This window comes from Bufo gargarizans, chromosome 9 (genome assembly GCF_014858855.1).
Source record: "Bufo gargarizans isolate SCDJY-AF-19 chromosome 9, ASM1485885v1, whole genome shotgun sequence".
NCBI classification, from domain to species: domain Eukaryota; kingdom Metazoa; phylum Chordata; class Amphibia; order Anura; family Bufonidae; genus Bufo; species Bufo gargarizans.
Window position 1 is genome coordinate 173154286 of NC_058088.1, and position 13722 is coordinate 173168007.

Here is a 13722-nt window from a genome sequence, read left to right on the forward strand (position 1 = left end):
GTGAGGGGTCAAATAATTATTTCCGCCACTGTATGTATTTAATAAAGCTATACATTGTAGTTCATCTTGTATTATGCCATTGTATTTCTATTGTAATTGTTTTCTTTTCTTTTGCATTTCATTACACAGGAAATCGACTCCAAAGAAAGCAAAGCCTGATCACCCATGATCCTTGAAGCACCGAACCCAACCTAAAATTGATGCTTAAACATCTTGACTCCATGCAGTTCCTCAGTGTACATCCTTTTAACTGTTTCGCCTTCCTCCTTGTTGCTAAGAATCAGTAGAAAGGATTGATACTCTGCTTCCTCCACCTCCTCATTTCCGTGTTAATGAGAACATTGGGAAAAGCACATTTTTACTTTTTTTTTTCTTTTCTCTCCATTTAGTTTCCCCTTGCAAAGATTGTTTGTTTGTTTTTTTTGTATTTGTATGGAGAGGAATTGCAGGAGCCACGGGACTTAGAACTGTGCAAACCTTCAGATTTTGCCAGCTTTGCACAAGCAGACAGGCCTAGTAATGCAGCTTCTTACTAAAACGCTCAAGAAGAATTATTATTCAGGTCTTTTTGCTTGTTTGGCTTTTGATTTTTCTTTTGTGAAATGTCAGAGGGGATTTGGGGGAAAATACACAACTTTTGTCAACAGAAGAAGCACTTGGACTTTTCACCTCAATGTAGCTGATTAAGTTTTTTTTAAAAAGACATGTGTAAAGGGGTGCCCTGTAAAAACTGCCTGATAGGCCCATCTGAATGCTATTTTTTAAGTATCTCGCCTGGATGGCAATGCTGCGTGAAGCAAAGAAGTTGGCATTCCGGACATCTGGACGTGATTCCTGGAACTTAATTGCCAGAGTATATCTCCCCCCCCCCCCCCCCCCCCTTTGCTTGGTTGAATTGTGCAGCCATGTACACACTGTTACAAAAGCAAACCCGACTTGCCAGCTAGTAACACAATGGAGTTTCACTTTAGAGCGCATTGTCTGCCTGGTTTCATCTGAGCTCTGCTGGGGTGAATTCATTCATGAGCTCTTGGAAATGGCGAACTGGTTGTAAAGGAAGTTACGAAGAAAGTTGAAACGCACCGTCAGAATTTCAGAAATTTTTATAGATATATATATATATATTGCAATTTTGTTTTGAAATGAAGGTTTTTTGTTTGTTTTTTTTCCCCGAATTGTATTACCTTTTTCCCCTCATTTTGTGCAGTCTTATTTTCTTATTCTTTGTCCCGCTGTTTTGAGATAAATTTCAAGTGGGATTGACTACCTACGAACATTTCCTGTTGCAAAAACACCACAGCCAGCGTCCTCATGCTAAACAAGAGTAGTTTTTATTTGGTTTGATATGACTACCTTACTAATTGCTCGGATTTGCATTCGCCCCCTTGTGGCCGGGAGGCCTAGGCATATTGCATGACAGACCTGGCACTGAAATTGTAATTGCTTTTGTAACCCCCCCAGTCTACTTTCTGATTACGCTTTCCTTTTAGTTCCTGCATAAAGTAATATTTGTGATTCAGTTATGTATGGTCTGGCCCTTCTTACTCTTGCAAAGCAATATATATATATGTACTTCAGTGGCTTTCGGACCTTTCTTTGGTCCTAAATGGCTGCGGGCCTGCAGTCGAGTTTCAAAGGTTTGCCTCATCCTGGTTGTGAATGACCTTGCGCCAGTCACGCCGGCCACTGAATCCTGTGCAATTGAGCACCACATTGCTTTTCATTTCCCTGCCAGCAGTAACCAGCACCCAGATCGCTGGTGCCGCCGAAAGGCCAAGCAAATCCCCCCCGTTGGCAGTTTCTTTTCATATACATAATTATAAATATATATAAATATATACAAACAGTTGTAGCTGTTTCAAAACAGATTTCAAACTGTTTTTGTTTGTTTTTTTGTAAAAAAAAAATTTATAAGAAAAAAGGAAAAAGCAAAAAAATAACTAAAATAAAAAATCTGAAGTAGCTTAAAAGCATGAGGAATTTTGTACAAAAGCAAAACCAGTAAAAACTTGTCTAAATGGCTTAGGATTTACATTATCTTCGTAATTTTAATGCAACCCATCCTCGTGTTGAGTTGTCGGTGTGTATATATATATACATATACTTTTTCTTTGCTCTGTATTTTTAATCTCTAGCTGGTCCCAAATGCATAATTCTTCTGGTTCTTCACTCATGGCACAAGATTGGCTTCTTGAACAGAGGTGCACAAGGGGGAGACGGCCCCACCCCCTTGATTTGTAACAGAATCATAAATGATATTTTTCTTTTGCCTATTGTGACTTTTATTACTTGTTGAATAGCTGGAGGCTAATAAAAAAAAAAAAAAAAAATTCCTATCTTGAGAAAGTGGGTTGCCTGAACGTAATAGGGGAGCTGCATGAGTGGGGGCTTTAATGGAGGTAAGTGTGCAGTTATGAAAGGTTTCTGACAATTCTATGAATTGTCAGCTTAAATGTTCCCAGACTTTTTTTTTTTTTTTTTTCCCCCCCCCCTCTTCAGTAAATGTGTCCTGCATCTTTCAGTGTAGGCAACGAGGCAGCAACAAAATCTGATGAGATCTATTTTTATGATGGGAGAAAAGATATTCAGTATGTGGTATTGTTTTTCTTACTAATGTCCCCCTCCCCCCGCCCCTTTTAAACATTACTATCTTAACTTAGTTTTTCAGCCTCCTTAAGCAATTTAAGCTTCGTTTAAAGTAAAATTAAAAAGTAAAAAAAAAAAAAACTTTCTGCCAGCTTGACGGAAGCGATGGCGGCAAGAGTGGAGACTAAATTCACAGCTCAAGTAAAATGACCACCGCTGTCCCTTCTCGTTTTTGTATTATAGTGTTAGTGTGTTGCCGCCTAGAATCTCTTGCTTTAAAAAAAAACCCTCACCTGCCTTTTTTTCTTTGAGAAGAAAAACTATTACTTCCATTGTAGAGGAGTTCTCAAAGTTGATCCAATATTACTATAGTGCTATCTGTCGTTTTTGTGCTATTTTGAACAATTAAATACCTTTTTTGAAGAGTTGTGTCTGTTTTATTTTGTTCAGTTTTTTTTATTCAGAAAGAAAATTCTTGCCTTTTTTAAACTGGACAACTACCCATCAGCACTGTCTGGTTAAAATGTAACAATTTTTATTTATTTTTTTGCTGGTTTACTTCTTCCTGTAGCTCAGGGCGCCCTATCGGACATTCGGACTGGTCTCCTCGCATGTAAATTAAAATTGCCACAAGATGAGTTTGTGAGCCTTAGGGTGGCTGCACAGTGTGCAGAAAATCTGCAAGAAATCTGCACAAAACACACCGATCAGCACTATTTATCATGGTTTCTCATCTCTATCATTGAGGGACACAGGTTTGACCATGGGTATAGCTGCTGCCACTAGGAGGCGACACTAAGCACAAAAGGGTGATGGAAACCTCTGCTCTTGCTTGTCTTCTGGAGAGCGAGAATGAGCCGCGGGCTTGGGGACTCCCCAGCTGCCTGTAACCCAAGAAAAAGGAAAAAATCTAAAAAGATCAGCAGACCTGCAAAGCATGGAGGTCAGGTCTGCCTCCTACGGACACAAAGCTAAAACTATTTTAGCTTAGTCCCTGTAGGAAGGGGTATAAGTGAAGGGAGGAGCTCACACTTTTGTGCCTCCTAGTGGCAGCAGCTATAACCATGGTCAAGCCTGTGTTTCCCCCAATGATACGGATCAGAAACAGATTTTACGGTAAGTAGAAAAATCTTTTATTTTTTTGTGGATTTGATAGTTTTGTCACGGGTCTCACCCTTCCATTAAAAAGAGTGGAATCCGCTCTTTGTTGGTACTGTATTAAGCTGTGGTTTTTCTGCATGAAATCTGTGGAAAAAAATGCACATAATCTGCACCATGTGCTGGCACCCTTAAAGGATCAAAGGCAATTTCTTGCCCATATTCATTGGGGGCCAAAGGAACCGTGGGTATAGCTATGTCCTCTAGGAAGCGTTGACACTAGTAAAAGCTGTTAGCTCCTCCCCTGGCAGCTATACCCCCTCCAGCCTGGAGAGAGAGCTTCAGTTTTTCCTAGTGTCAATAGTTGGCAAAACCTCTCTGCTCTGCAGGGTAGCTCCTGAAGATTTTTTATTTTCCTTCTTTTCAGGTGGGTAACAGTTGTCGCCTAGCCTCCCTGTTCTCCCGGGGGAGCACGCCAGCGTTGGTCTGCCACGCTGCCTCCTCCCCCCACAAGAAGACAAGGTGGACCAGGGCAGCCTCGCTAACCTGCATCCCGCCGGTAGAAGAGTCACCTAGGTCCGCCAAAGAAAGACCCTCCTGCCAGCTGCTGAGGAGGTGACTTTGCGGGTCCACTTATGGAGGGTGAAAAGGAGGGGAGTACACGGGCCTAGGTAAGTATGGAACCCTCTTCCCCCACCACCCCCATATCAAGGGTTAACAGGCACGACTGCCAGGGGACTTTATTTATCCAAGAAACAAGACCCCTGAGGCAGAAGGGGTTAATTCCGCCACCAACGTTATTGCCCCTCTAGGCCGACTGCTATTCCGGCTCAAGGAAAAGAGAGGAGCGCCATGGCCTCTGGGGAATTGCTGTTCTCAGCGAAAAAGAGAGCACCTGCACAATACAGTGAAGGATTCCTAATACGCCCTCTGGGGCAGTTTAGCTGACAATCCTCCACCTGTGCAATCAAGGAGGACCTCTGACATTCCCAATCCACCCTCCTGGGTCGTGTGGTTGATAATTCTCTGCCTGCGCAATTTAATACAGGACCTCTGACCATCCCAATCCACCCTCCAGGGTCGTTTGGTTGATAATGCACTGCTTGCACAATGCATTGGAGGGACCTCTAGAAGTTCCCATCCCACCCCCTGGGTAGTTTGGTTGATAAGTCCCCACCTGTGCAGTCTACGACTGCCAGGGGTGTGATTCTGAGGGGTAGACCTACGCGTAAGCTGACCACAGCAGGGCCTATTTTCTCTTTGAAATCTCTGCACCCCCACCCTTCCTCCCTGGGTCACACTCGGACACAATCTCCCTCCCCGGGGGGGAGATCACTGATTCAGACCCTGACTTTTTATTCAGAAGCAATCTTCCAAGATTATGTCCACGGTGGCCAGCAATACTTGTCGTATGCATTGCCCCTTCCATAGGCGGAGTAATTGCAATACAGTACTTGCCTTATACATTGTCTTCTGCCATAGGTAGACTAAGTACAATAACACTGTTTTCAGTGCCAGCCGTATACATTCCCCCTTCCGTAGGTGGCGGAATTGCATCGCCACTGGGTTCAGTACCTGCTGTACGCATTAGCCCTTTCCATAGGTGGCGGGATGACATTATCACTGGTTACAATGTGTGCTCTATGCATTACCCCCTTACTTAGGTGCAATAATTGCACTCCCCACCCCATCTCCATGGGCCTCCACCGTTCTAGTCGGTCATGATATTGTCTGCATCAATGCGGAGTGCGTACACCATTGCACATAGTCAGGTCCATAAATATTGGGACATCGACACAATTGTAACATTTTTGGCTCTATACACCACCACAATGGTTTGATTTGAAATAAAACGAACAAAATGTGCTTTAACTGCAGACTGTCAGCTTTGATTTGAGGGTATTTACATCCAAATCAGGCGAACGCTGTAGGAATTACAACAGTTTGCATATGTGCCTCCCAATTAAGGGACCAAAAGTAATGGGACAATTGGCTTCTCAGCTGTTCCATGGCCAGGTGTTTGTTATTCCCTCATTGTCCCAATTACAATGAACAGATAAAAGGTCCAGAGTTAATTTCAAGTCTGCTATTTGCATTTGGAATCTGTTGCTGTCAACTCTCAAGATGAGATCCAAAGAGCTGTCACTATCGGTAAAGAAAGCTATCATTAGGCTGAAAAAAACAAAACAAGCCCATCAGAGAGATAGCAAAAACATTAGGTGTGGCCAAAACAACTGTTTTTGGAACATTCTTAAAAAGAAGGAATGCATCGGTGAGCTCGGGAACACCGGAAGACCACTGAAAACAACTGTGGTGGATGACCGAAGAATTCTTTCCCTGGTGAAGAAAACCCCCTTCACAACAGTTGGCCAGATCAAGGACACTCTCCAGGAGGTAGGTGTATGTGTGTCAAGCGACATCTAAAAAAGCCTTCACAGTTCTGGAACAACATCCTATGGACAGATGAGACCAAGATCAACTTGTACCAGAGTGATGGGAAGAGAAGGAAAGGAACTGCTCATGATCCTAAGTATACCACCTCATCAGTGAAGCATGGTGGTGGTAGTATCATGGTGTGGGCATGTATGGCTGCCAATGGAACTGGTTCTTTTGTATTTATTGATAATGTGACTGCTGACAAAAGCAGCAGGATCATTTCTGAAGTGTTTTGGGCAATATTATCTGCTCATATTCAGCCAAATGCTTCAGAAGTCATTGGACGGCGCTTCACTGTGCAGATGGACAATGACAAAAAGCATACTGCAAAAGCAACCAAAGAGTACTTTAAGGGAAAGAAGTGGAATGTTATGCAATGGCCAAGTCAATCACCTGACCTGAATCTGATTGAGCATGCATTTCACTTGCTGAAGAAGAAACTGAAGGGAAAATGCCCCAAGAACAAGCAGGAACTGAAGAGAGTTGCAGTAGAGGCCTGGCAGAGCATCACCAGGGATGAAACCCAGCGTCTGGTGATGTCTGTGCGTTCCAGACTTCAGGCTGTAATTGACTGCAAAGGATTTGCAACCAAGTATTAAAAAGTGAAAGTTTAAATTATGATTATTATTCTGTCCCATTACTTTTGGTTCCTTAACAAGTGGGAGGCACATATGCAAACTGTTGTAATTCCTACACCATTCACCTGATTTGGATGTAAATACCCTCAAATTAAAGCTGACAGTCTACAGTTAAAGCACATCTTCGTTTCATTTCAAATCTATTGTGGTGATGTATAGAGCCAAAAATGTTAGAATTGTCGATGTCCCAATATTTATGGACCTGACTGTATATGGTGAGTACGTTCTGTCGAGTGTTCACTGACTGTATTCACTATCCACCACTCCTTCTCTGAGGAAGTGGTTATGCTGGCACTCTGGTTTAGCTACTACAGCGTGTTCCCCCACACAGGTGCAGCTTTTTTGCTAATGCTCGAGTTCCTAGTCGCTGCAGTGGACATCCCCCTCAGGTAGGGGTCCTACCCTGGCGTTAGCTTTGGCAGTTGCTCCTGTTCAGCGCCCTTCCAGGTAGAGTTTTTACGGTAGCTCTACTTCACTGGAGCAGTATAGTACGTGGCTTCTACGGATAGTCTCAGGCCTCCCCCTCATTTTGTGTTGATGGGGCAATCACTGGCTACTACTGTAGGAGTGGTATTTGCGTTACCAGTACATACTTCGGTTTTTACTGCACAGCTCATTCGTCAGGTGGTGGACTCTTCTAGCACTGAATTCAGTGACCTCTGCGGGTGGCCCCCTCCTCTGCTGCGGTATGGGGCTAGCAATACAGTGTGACTCCCCTTGCCTGGCTTCCTCCTCAGGCAGAGTTTTTTTTTGCGCAGCCACTTAATCCTTGGCTACTTCTGTATAGCGCCGGTCTCAGATGGGGAATGGGCTTCAGTCCTAGCCTATTCCTCTCCTGTTTTTTCCTCCTCTGGCTCATGGTTCATAGCCACCCGCAAGCCTTGATAGCTCCTACGTTACTACCTTTCTCTCATCTGCTTTTGCACGGGGTATTCGTTTTGTGGCAATCCGGTCTCGACTGGTGGTCTGTGGCGCCCACCACATCCCTCCTTCTCCAGAGAATCCTTCCATTGGTTCTGGGTGTGCTAACGGTATCTACACAACAGATTCCCACCTTTCTCTCCCAAGCAAGAGATCCAGAAGCATGCGGCGTGGACGCCCTGATGTCTCATTGACAGAAGTTCTTCCTCCTTACATGTTTTCTCTTTCCCCCTCCTACCCAGAGTTCTACGGAAGATCAAGATGGAGGGCATTCTGACAATCCTATTCGATCCGTATTGGCCCTGTCACGCATGGTACGCTGACCTCGTTCTCCTTCTAGGAGATGTCCCTCAGTCATTGACACTGAGATGACCTTATTTCTCAGGGACCGGTTTTCCATCAGCATTTAAGGTCTCTTCGTTTGACGGTGTGGCCATTGAAACCGCCATTCTAACGTGCAGAGTGTTTTCGGCGGATGTCATCCGCACTATGATTCAGGCCAGAAAGCCTGCGTCGTCCAGGATCTATTACAGGACCTGGAGGTTTTTCCTGGGCTCTGTAAAATCCAAAATATTCCACCATTTTGTTTTTCTCTCCCCACGGTCCCGTCCTTCAATCAGGGTTGGACCTTGGTCTGGCCCTTAGTTCTTTGAAGGGTCGTGTCGGCGCCTCTACTCTTTTTTTTTTTTCCAGCTCCCTCTGGCTCCCTTGGGGCCTGTAAGGATCTTTTATTTATTTTTTTAAGGGAGTGGCACATATGGTTCCTCTGTACTGCAGTGGGATTTGAACTTAGTCTTCTCAGCGCTCCAGGCTTTTCTCCCCAGCTCCTGTCCTGGAAGGTAGTTTTTCTGGTCGCTATCTCTCCCATCAGACGGGTGTCTGAGTTGGCGTGGCGGTGCTCTCTTGCAGAGAACCCTTCCTGGTTATTATTCATAGTGACCAGGTGGTTCGGCCAGCCTGTCCCTTCTTTTCTTCCGAAGGTGGTCTCTGACTTCCATATTAACGAGGAAATTGTCCTTCCCTCACTGTGCCCATCTCCTTTATGCCCTAAGGAAAAGGAGTTTTTACCATTTGGATGTTGTCAGAGCTCTGAAGATATATTTAGCAGCCTCTGGTCCTTTCCGCCGTACGGATCCCCTTTTTGTCATTTCGGAGGGTTCTCCGAAAGGGATTGGCGGCTTCCAAGGTGGCAATGGCACGCTAAATTCGGTGAACAATTGCTGAAGCATACCGCGCCCGAGGCAGGGTTCTGCCCTTAGGTGTCAAGGCTCATTCCACCAGAGCGGTGGGCGCATCTTTGCCTCGGAGGAATCAGGCTTCAGCTGCACAGTTGTGTAAGGCGGCTACTTGGCCCTCCTTACACACATTCACAACATTTTACCAGGTGCATACTTGCATCGGCGGATGCTGCCTCAGGCCGCATGGTCTTGCAGGCGGCAGTTTCTTGGATGCCTGCAGGGACGATTGCTTCCATGGGTCTGTGGTTTTTCCCTCCGTGTGGACTGCTTTTGGATGTCCCACGGTTCCTGTGTCCCCCAATGAATATGGGCGAGAAAAGGAGATTTTTGTATAACTTACCAGTAAAATCTCTTTCTCGCTCTTCATTGGGGGACACAGCACCCACCCAGTATTGTTGTTTAACCACACTTGTGGCAGTTGCTGGTTTGAACCCCGTTGGGTCCTTTTGGCATGGTTGGTGTTCAATGTTTTTTCTTTGGTTGGCTTGCTTCTCCTACTGCTTGTGCACAAACTGAAGCTCTCTCTCCAGGATGGAGGGGGTATAGCTGCCAGAGGAGGAGCTAACAGCTTTATCTAGTGTCAGCACCTCCTAGAGGATATACAGTTGCAATAAAAAGTATGTGAACCCTTTGGAATGATATGGATTTCCGCTCAAATTGGTCATAGATGATCAGATCAAGTCGCAACAATAGACAATCACATTCTGCTTAACCCTCCTCTTATGTTAGCTTTCTGTTACTAACCATGATGTTAATGGGTCGGTTTTGACCCGTGTCTTAAATCAGCCATAAAATACCCTCTGAACAATTATTTATCATCCAATTTGTTTCTTACCTCTTGGTTACCTTGTTAGGCTTCTTTATCTTTGAAAAGATTGGTTTTAATATTTTTGGTGTGACCCTTAGACCTTTCTTTTGATAGCATACCTCCCATGCTGCATATTGGAGATGATTACTCTGCAAGTCAGCAACTCTGAAATGTATTAGGTCCTATGTTTCTTTGCTACTTGTCTAGATAAGCTAGATAAGCAGGCAAAGAGATGGGCCCTTCCCTAACTACAGCTCACAGGGTTGAGAGGGGATTGGCTGTCAGTGTTACTAAGCAGAGAGTGTTTATAATTTCAGGTTTGGCACTTATTAGTATCCTATAATCCTATATTATAACTGGGTCAGAATTGACCCTAACACCATAAACGTCTTAATTTTAACCACAGTATTTTATAATTTAGTGAAAAGGATTCTTTTTCTATTACATTGTTTAAATAGAGGTTCCTGACAAAGTAAAAAAAATCTTGGTGCAATAAACAAATTTATGTGATACTTAGACATTCAAAACCTGAAAACGGGTCGGTTCTGACCCTAACATAAGAGGAGGGTTAAACTAATAACACACAAAGAATTAAATGTTACCATGTTTTTATTGAACACACCATGTAAACATTGACAGTGCAGGTGGAAAAAGTATGTGAACCCTTAGACTAATGACATCTCCAAGAGCTAATTGGAGTGATTTGTCAGCCAACTGGAGTCCAATCAATGAGAGGAGATTGGAGTTCTTGGTTACAGCTGCTCTGCCCTATAAAAACCACACACCAGTTCTGGGTTTGCTTTTCACAAGAAGCATTGCCTGATGTGAATGATGCCTTGCACAAAAGAGCTCTCAGAAGACCTACAATTAAGAATAAAGCTGGAAAGGGTTATAAAAGTATCTCCAAAAGCCTTGCTGTTCATCAGTCCACGGTAAGACAAATTGTCTATAAATGGAGAAGGTTCAGCACTGCTGCTACTCTCCCTAGGAGTGGCCGTCCTGTAAAGATGACTGTAAGACCACAGTGCAGACGGCTCAATGAGGTGAAGAATCCTAGAGTGTCAGCTAAAGCCTTACAGAAGTCTCTGGCATATGCTAACATCCCTGTTGGCGAATCTACGATACGTAAAACACTAAAACAAGAATGTATTTCATGGGAGGATACCACAGAAGAAGCCACTGCTGTCCAAAAAAAAACATTGCTGCACGTTTACAGTTAGCACATGGATGTTCCACAGCAGTACTGGCAAAATATTCTGTGGACAGATGAAACCAATATTAAGTTGTTTGGAGGAAACACACAACACTATGTGTGGAGAAAAAGAGGCACAGCACACCAACATCAAAACCTCATCCCAACTGTGAAGTATGGTGGTGGGGGCATCATGGTTTGGGGCTGTGTAAGGGCCTGGATGGATTGCTATCATCAAAGAAAAAATGTATTCCCAAGTTTATTAAGACATTTTGCAGGAGAACTTAAGGCCATCTGTCCACCAGCTGAAGCTCAACAGAAGATGAGTGTTGCAACAGGACAACGACCCAAAGCATATAAGTAAATCAACAGAATGGCCTAAACAGAAGAAAATACGCCTTCTGGAGTGGCCCAGTCAGAGTCCTGACCTCAACCCGATTGAGATGCTGTGGCATGACCTCAAGAAAGCGATTCACACCAGACATCCCAAGAATATTGCTAAACTGAAACAGGTCTGTAAAGAGGAATGGTCAAGAATTACTCCTGACCATTGTGCACGTCTGATCTGCAGCTACAGGAAACGTTTGGGTGAAGTTATTGCTGCCAAAGGAGGTTCAACCAGTTATTAAATCCAAGGGTTCACATACTTTTTCCACCTGCACTGTGAATGTTTACATGGTGTGTTCAATAAAAACATGGTAACATTTAATTCTTTGTGTGGTATTAGTTTAAGCAGACTGTGATTGTCTATTGTTGTGACTTAGATGAAGATCAGATCACATTTTATGACCAATTTGTTCAGAAATCCATATCATTCCAAAGGGTTCACATACTTTTTCTTGCAACTGTAGCTATACCCACGGTTCCTGTGTCCCCCAATGAAGAGCGAGAAAGATTTTACTGGTAAGTTATACAAAAATCTCCTTTTCTGGGAGAACACTATGTAGATAAAAGGAGTTGAGATCAGGCATAACCCTCATGATGGTGGTCCAGAATCGATACCACTACTAGTGTTCAGCGAAGTGAGCTTCGCATGCTTCATCCGAAGTCTCTTCGTTCAAAACTTCGGAATAATACTGTACATAGATTTGTCTCTGTACAGTATTAGAATGTATGTGCTCCAATAAGTGAGCTGAAGTAAGTTAGGTTATTTTCACACACGCATTTTTGGGGGATATGTCATGGATCTGTAAAAATTGATTCGTTACAATATTACAACCGCATGCATTCATCATGAACTGATCAGTTTGTGTTATTTGTAACATAGCTAAGACTGATCCGTTATGAACTCCATTCCAAGTCAATGGGAGACGGATCTGTTTTCTATTGTGTCAGAGAAAATAGATCCAGCTCAGTTTTGGTGTCCGCCTCCTGAGCGGAATGGTGACTGACCGGAGGCAAACTTCAAATGCATTCTGAGCGCATCCTTTTCCATTCAGAATGCATTAGGGCAAAACTGATCTGTTTTGGACCGCTTGTGAGAGCCCATGACGGATCTCACAAACGGAAAGCCAAAACGGGAGTGTGAAAGTATCCTTATTTGCGAAGTTATGCACATAGTTGATTTTAAAACTTGAAACCAAACTCTGCTTCGGTTCTAACTGGTACTTCGGAACTGAAGTTGAGTTTGGTTTCAAGTTGATAGCGAAGAAAGCTGCTGCCAGACACTTCTAGCGGTAGCTTATCTTCCAGGAAAACAAAAAGATTGGGTGAAAATATTCATTTTACCTAATTTCTTTCTGCCTGGACATCGCTTGGGGAGCTTCCCACACACATTAGTGTTGGCTGAACCGCCCACTAATGTATGTATGCGGGCCTTTTAGGTTGGTTATACACATGAGATCTGGTGGCTGACTGCTCTCTCTGCAGATCCCACAAGCAGTTAGTTTCCCTGCAAACATCTGAATGGGAGAGGGGAGAAAGCCACTGCCAGACCCCTGAGAACAATAGTACTGAGCCCCTGATACTTCTGCAGTCAATGGCTACCATATATAATGTGTATGGCCAGCTTTATATCTGGAATGTGCCCAATCTACACTCCTTTTCTATTCATATGCTGTAATATCTTACTACATCTGCATAGCAGTTGGAGGTTTATTTTTAAACTCCTGAACAGAAACCGGACCCCATCATAGTCGTCAGTGGGGGTATATCTGGCTCTGGTTCATGTTCTGAATTCTGCACCAAGGAGCAGAACAACAAAATTAATGGAAGAGCTGAACAATGGTCATAACTCTGGTGTGAACATGGCCTAAAAGAGTGTGCGGTGTTCCTGTGATTGTTTTCACCCTTCCCCTCCAAATATAGAAACCTTATATTTGTAGATTGCATATTGTGGCCACGGTCAGTGAGGTGACAGGAGGGGGTCCTAACGGTGGCTGGTGTGTGCCTGGAGCAACGGGACGTGGGCCTGCCTAAAAGAGGGCCAACCCTAGGGAGAGTAGAAGAAAGGGGTGGGAACAAGGGGGGGAAAAACACGGAGGAGCGAACGCGGCAATGGGGGTTGTGAGCAGGGGGTTTAAGAAGGGGACCTGGCCCCTCCCACAATTACAGGCTGCATGCAGCCTTAACTATTTGTGGCCGCGGCCACGGTCAGTGAGGTGACAGGAGGGGGTCCTAACGGTGGCTGGTGTGTGCCTGGAGCCACGGAACGTGGGCCTGCCTAAAAGAGGGCCAAAAGACACAGGGTAGGGAAGGTGCTGTTTAATGCGTGCGAAACAGATTACAAAACCAAGGAACGGAATACCTGGCGTGTTTCAGTCAGCGGATCCGGAATGTACCGGGAAAAACAGGCAGATCTCCACC

The 13722-nt window shown here is 44.2% G+C and overlaps 1 protein-coding gene across 3 annotated transcripts in view; it reads left to right on the plus strand.

Moving 5' to 3' along the window:
* Nucleotides 1–3011, plus strand: part of HCFC1 (host cell factor C1) — a 43293-nt gene extending 40282 nt beyond the window's left edge. For all 3 annotated transcript variants that reach the window (XM_044268824.1, XM_044268825.1, XM_044268826.1), the window contains exon 26: nucleotides 130–3011. In XM_044268824.1, the coding sequence (XP_044124759.1) occupies nucleotides 130–169 (40 nt within the window). In that variant the 3' untranslated portion in view covers nucleotides 170–3011. The remainder of the gene's footprint in view (nucleotides 1–129) is intronic.
* Nucleotides 3012–13722: the final 10711 nt, after the last annotated feature.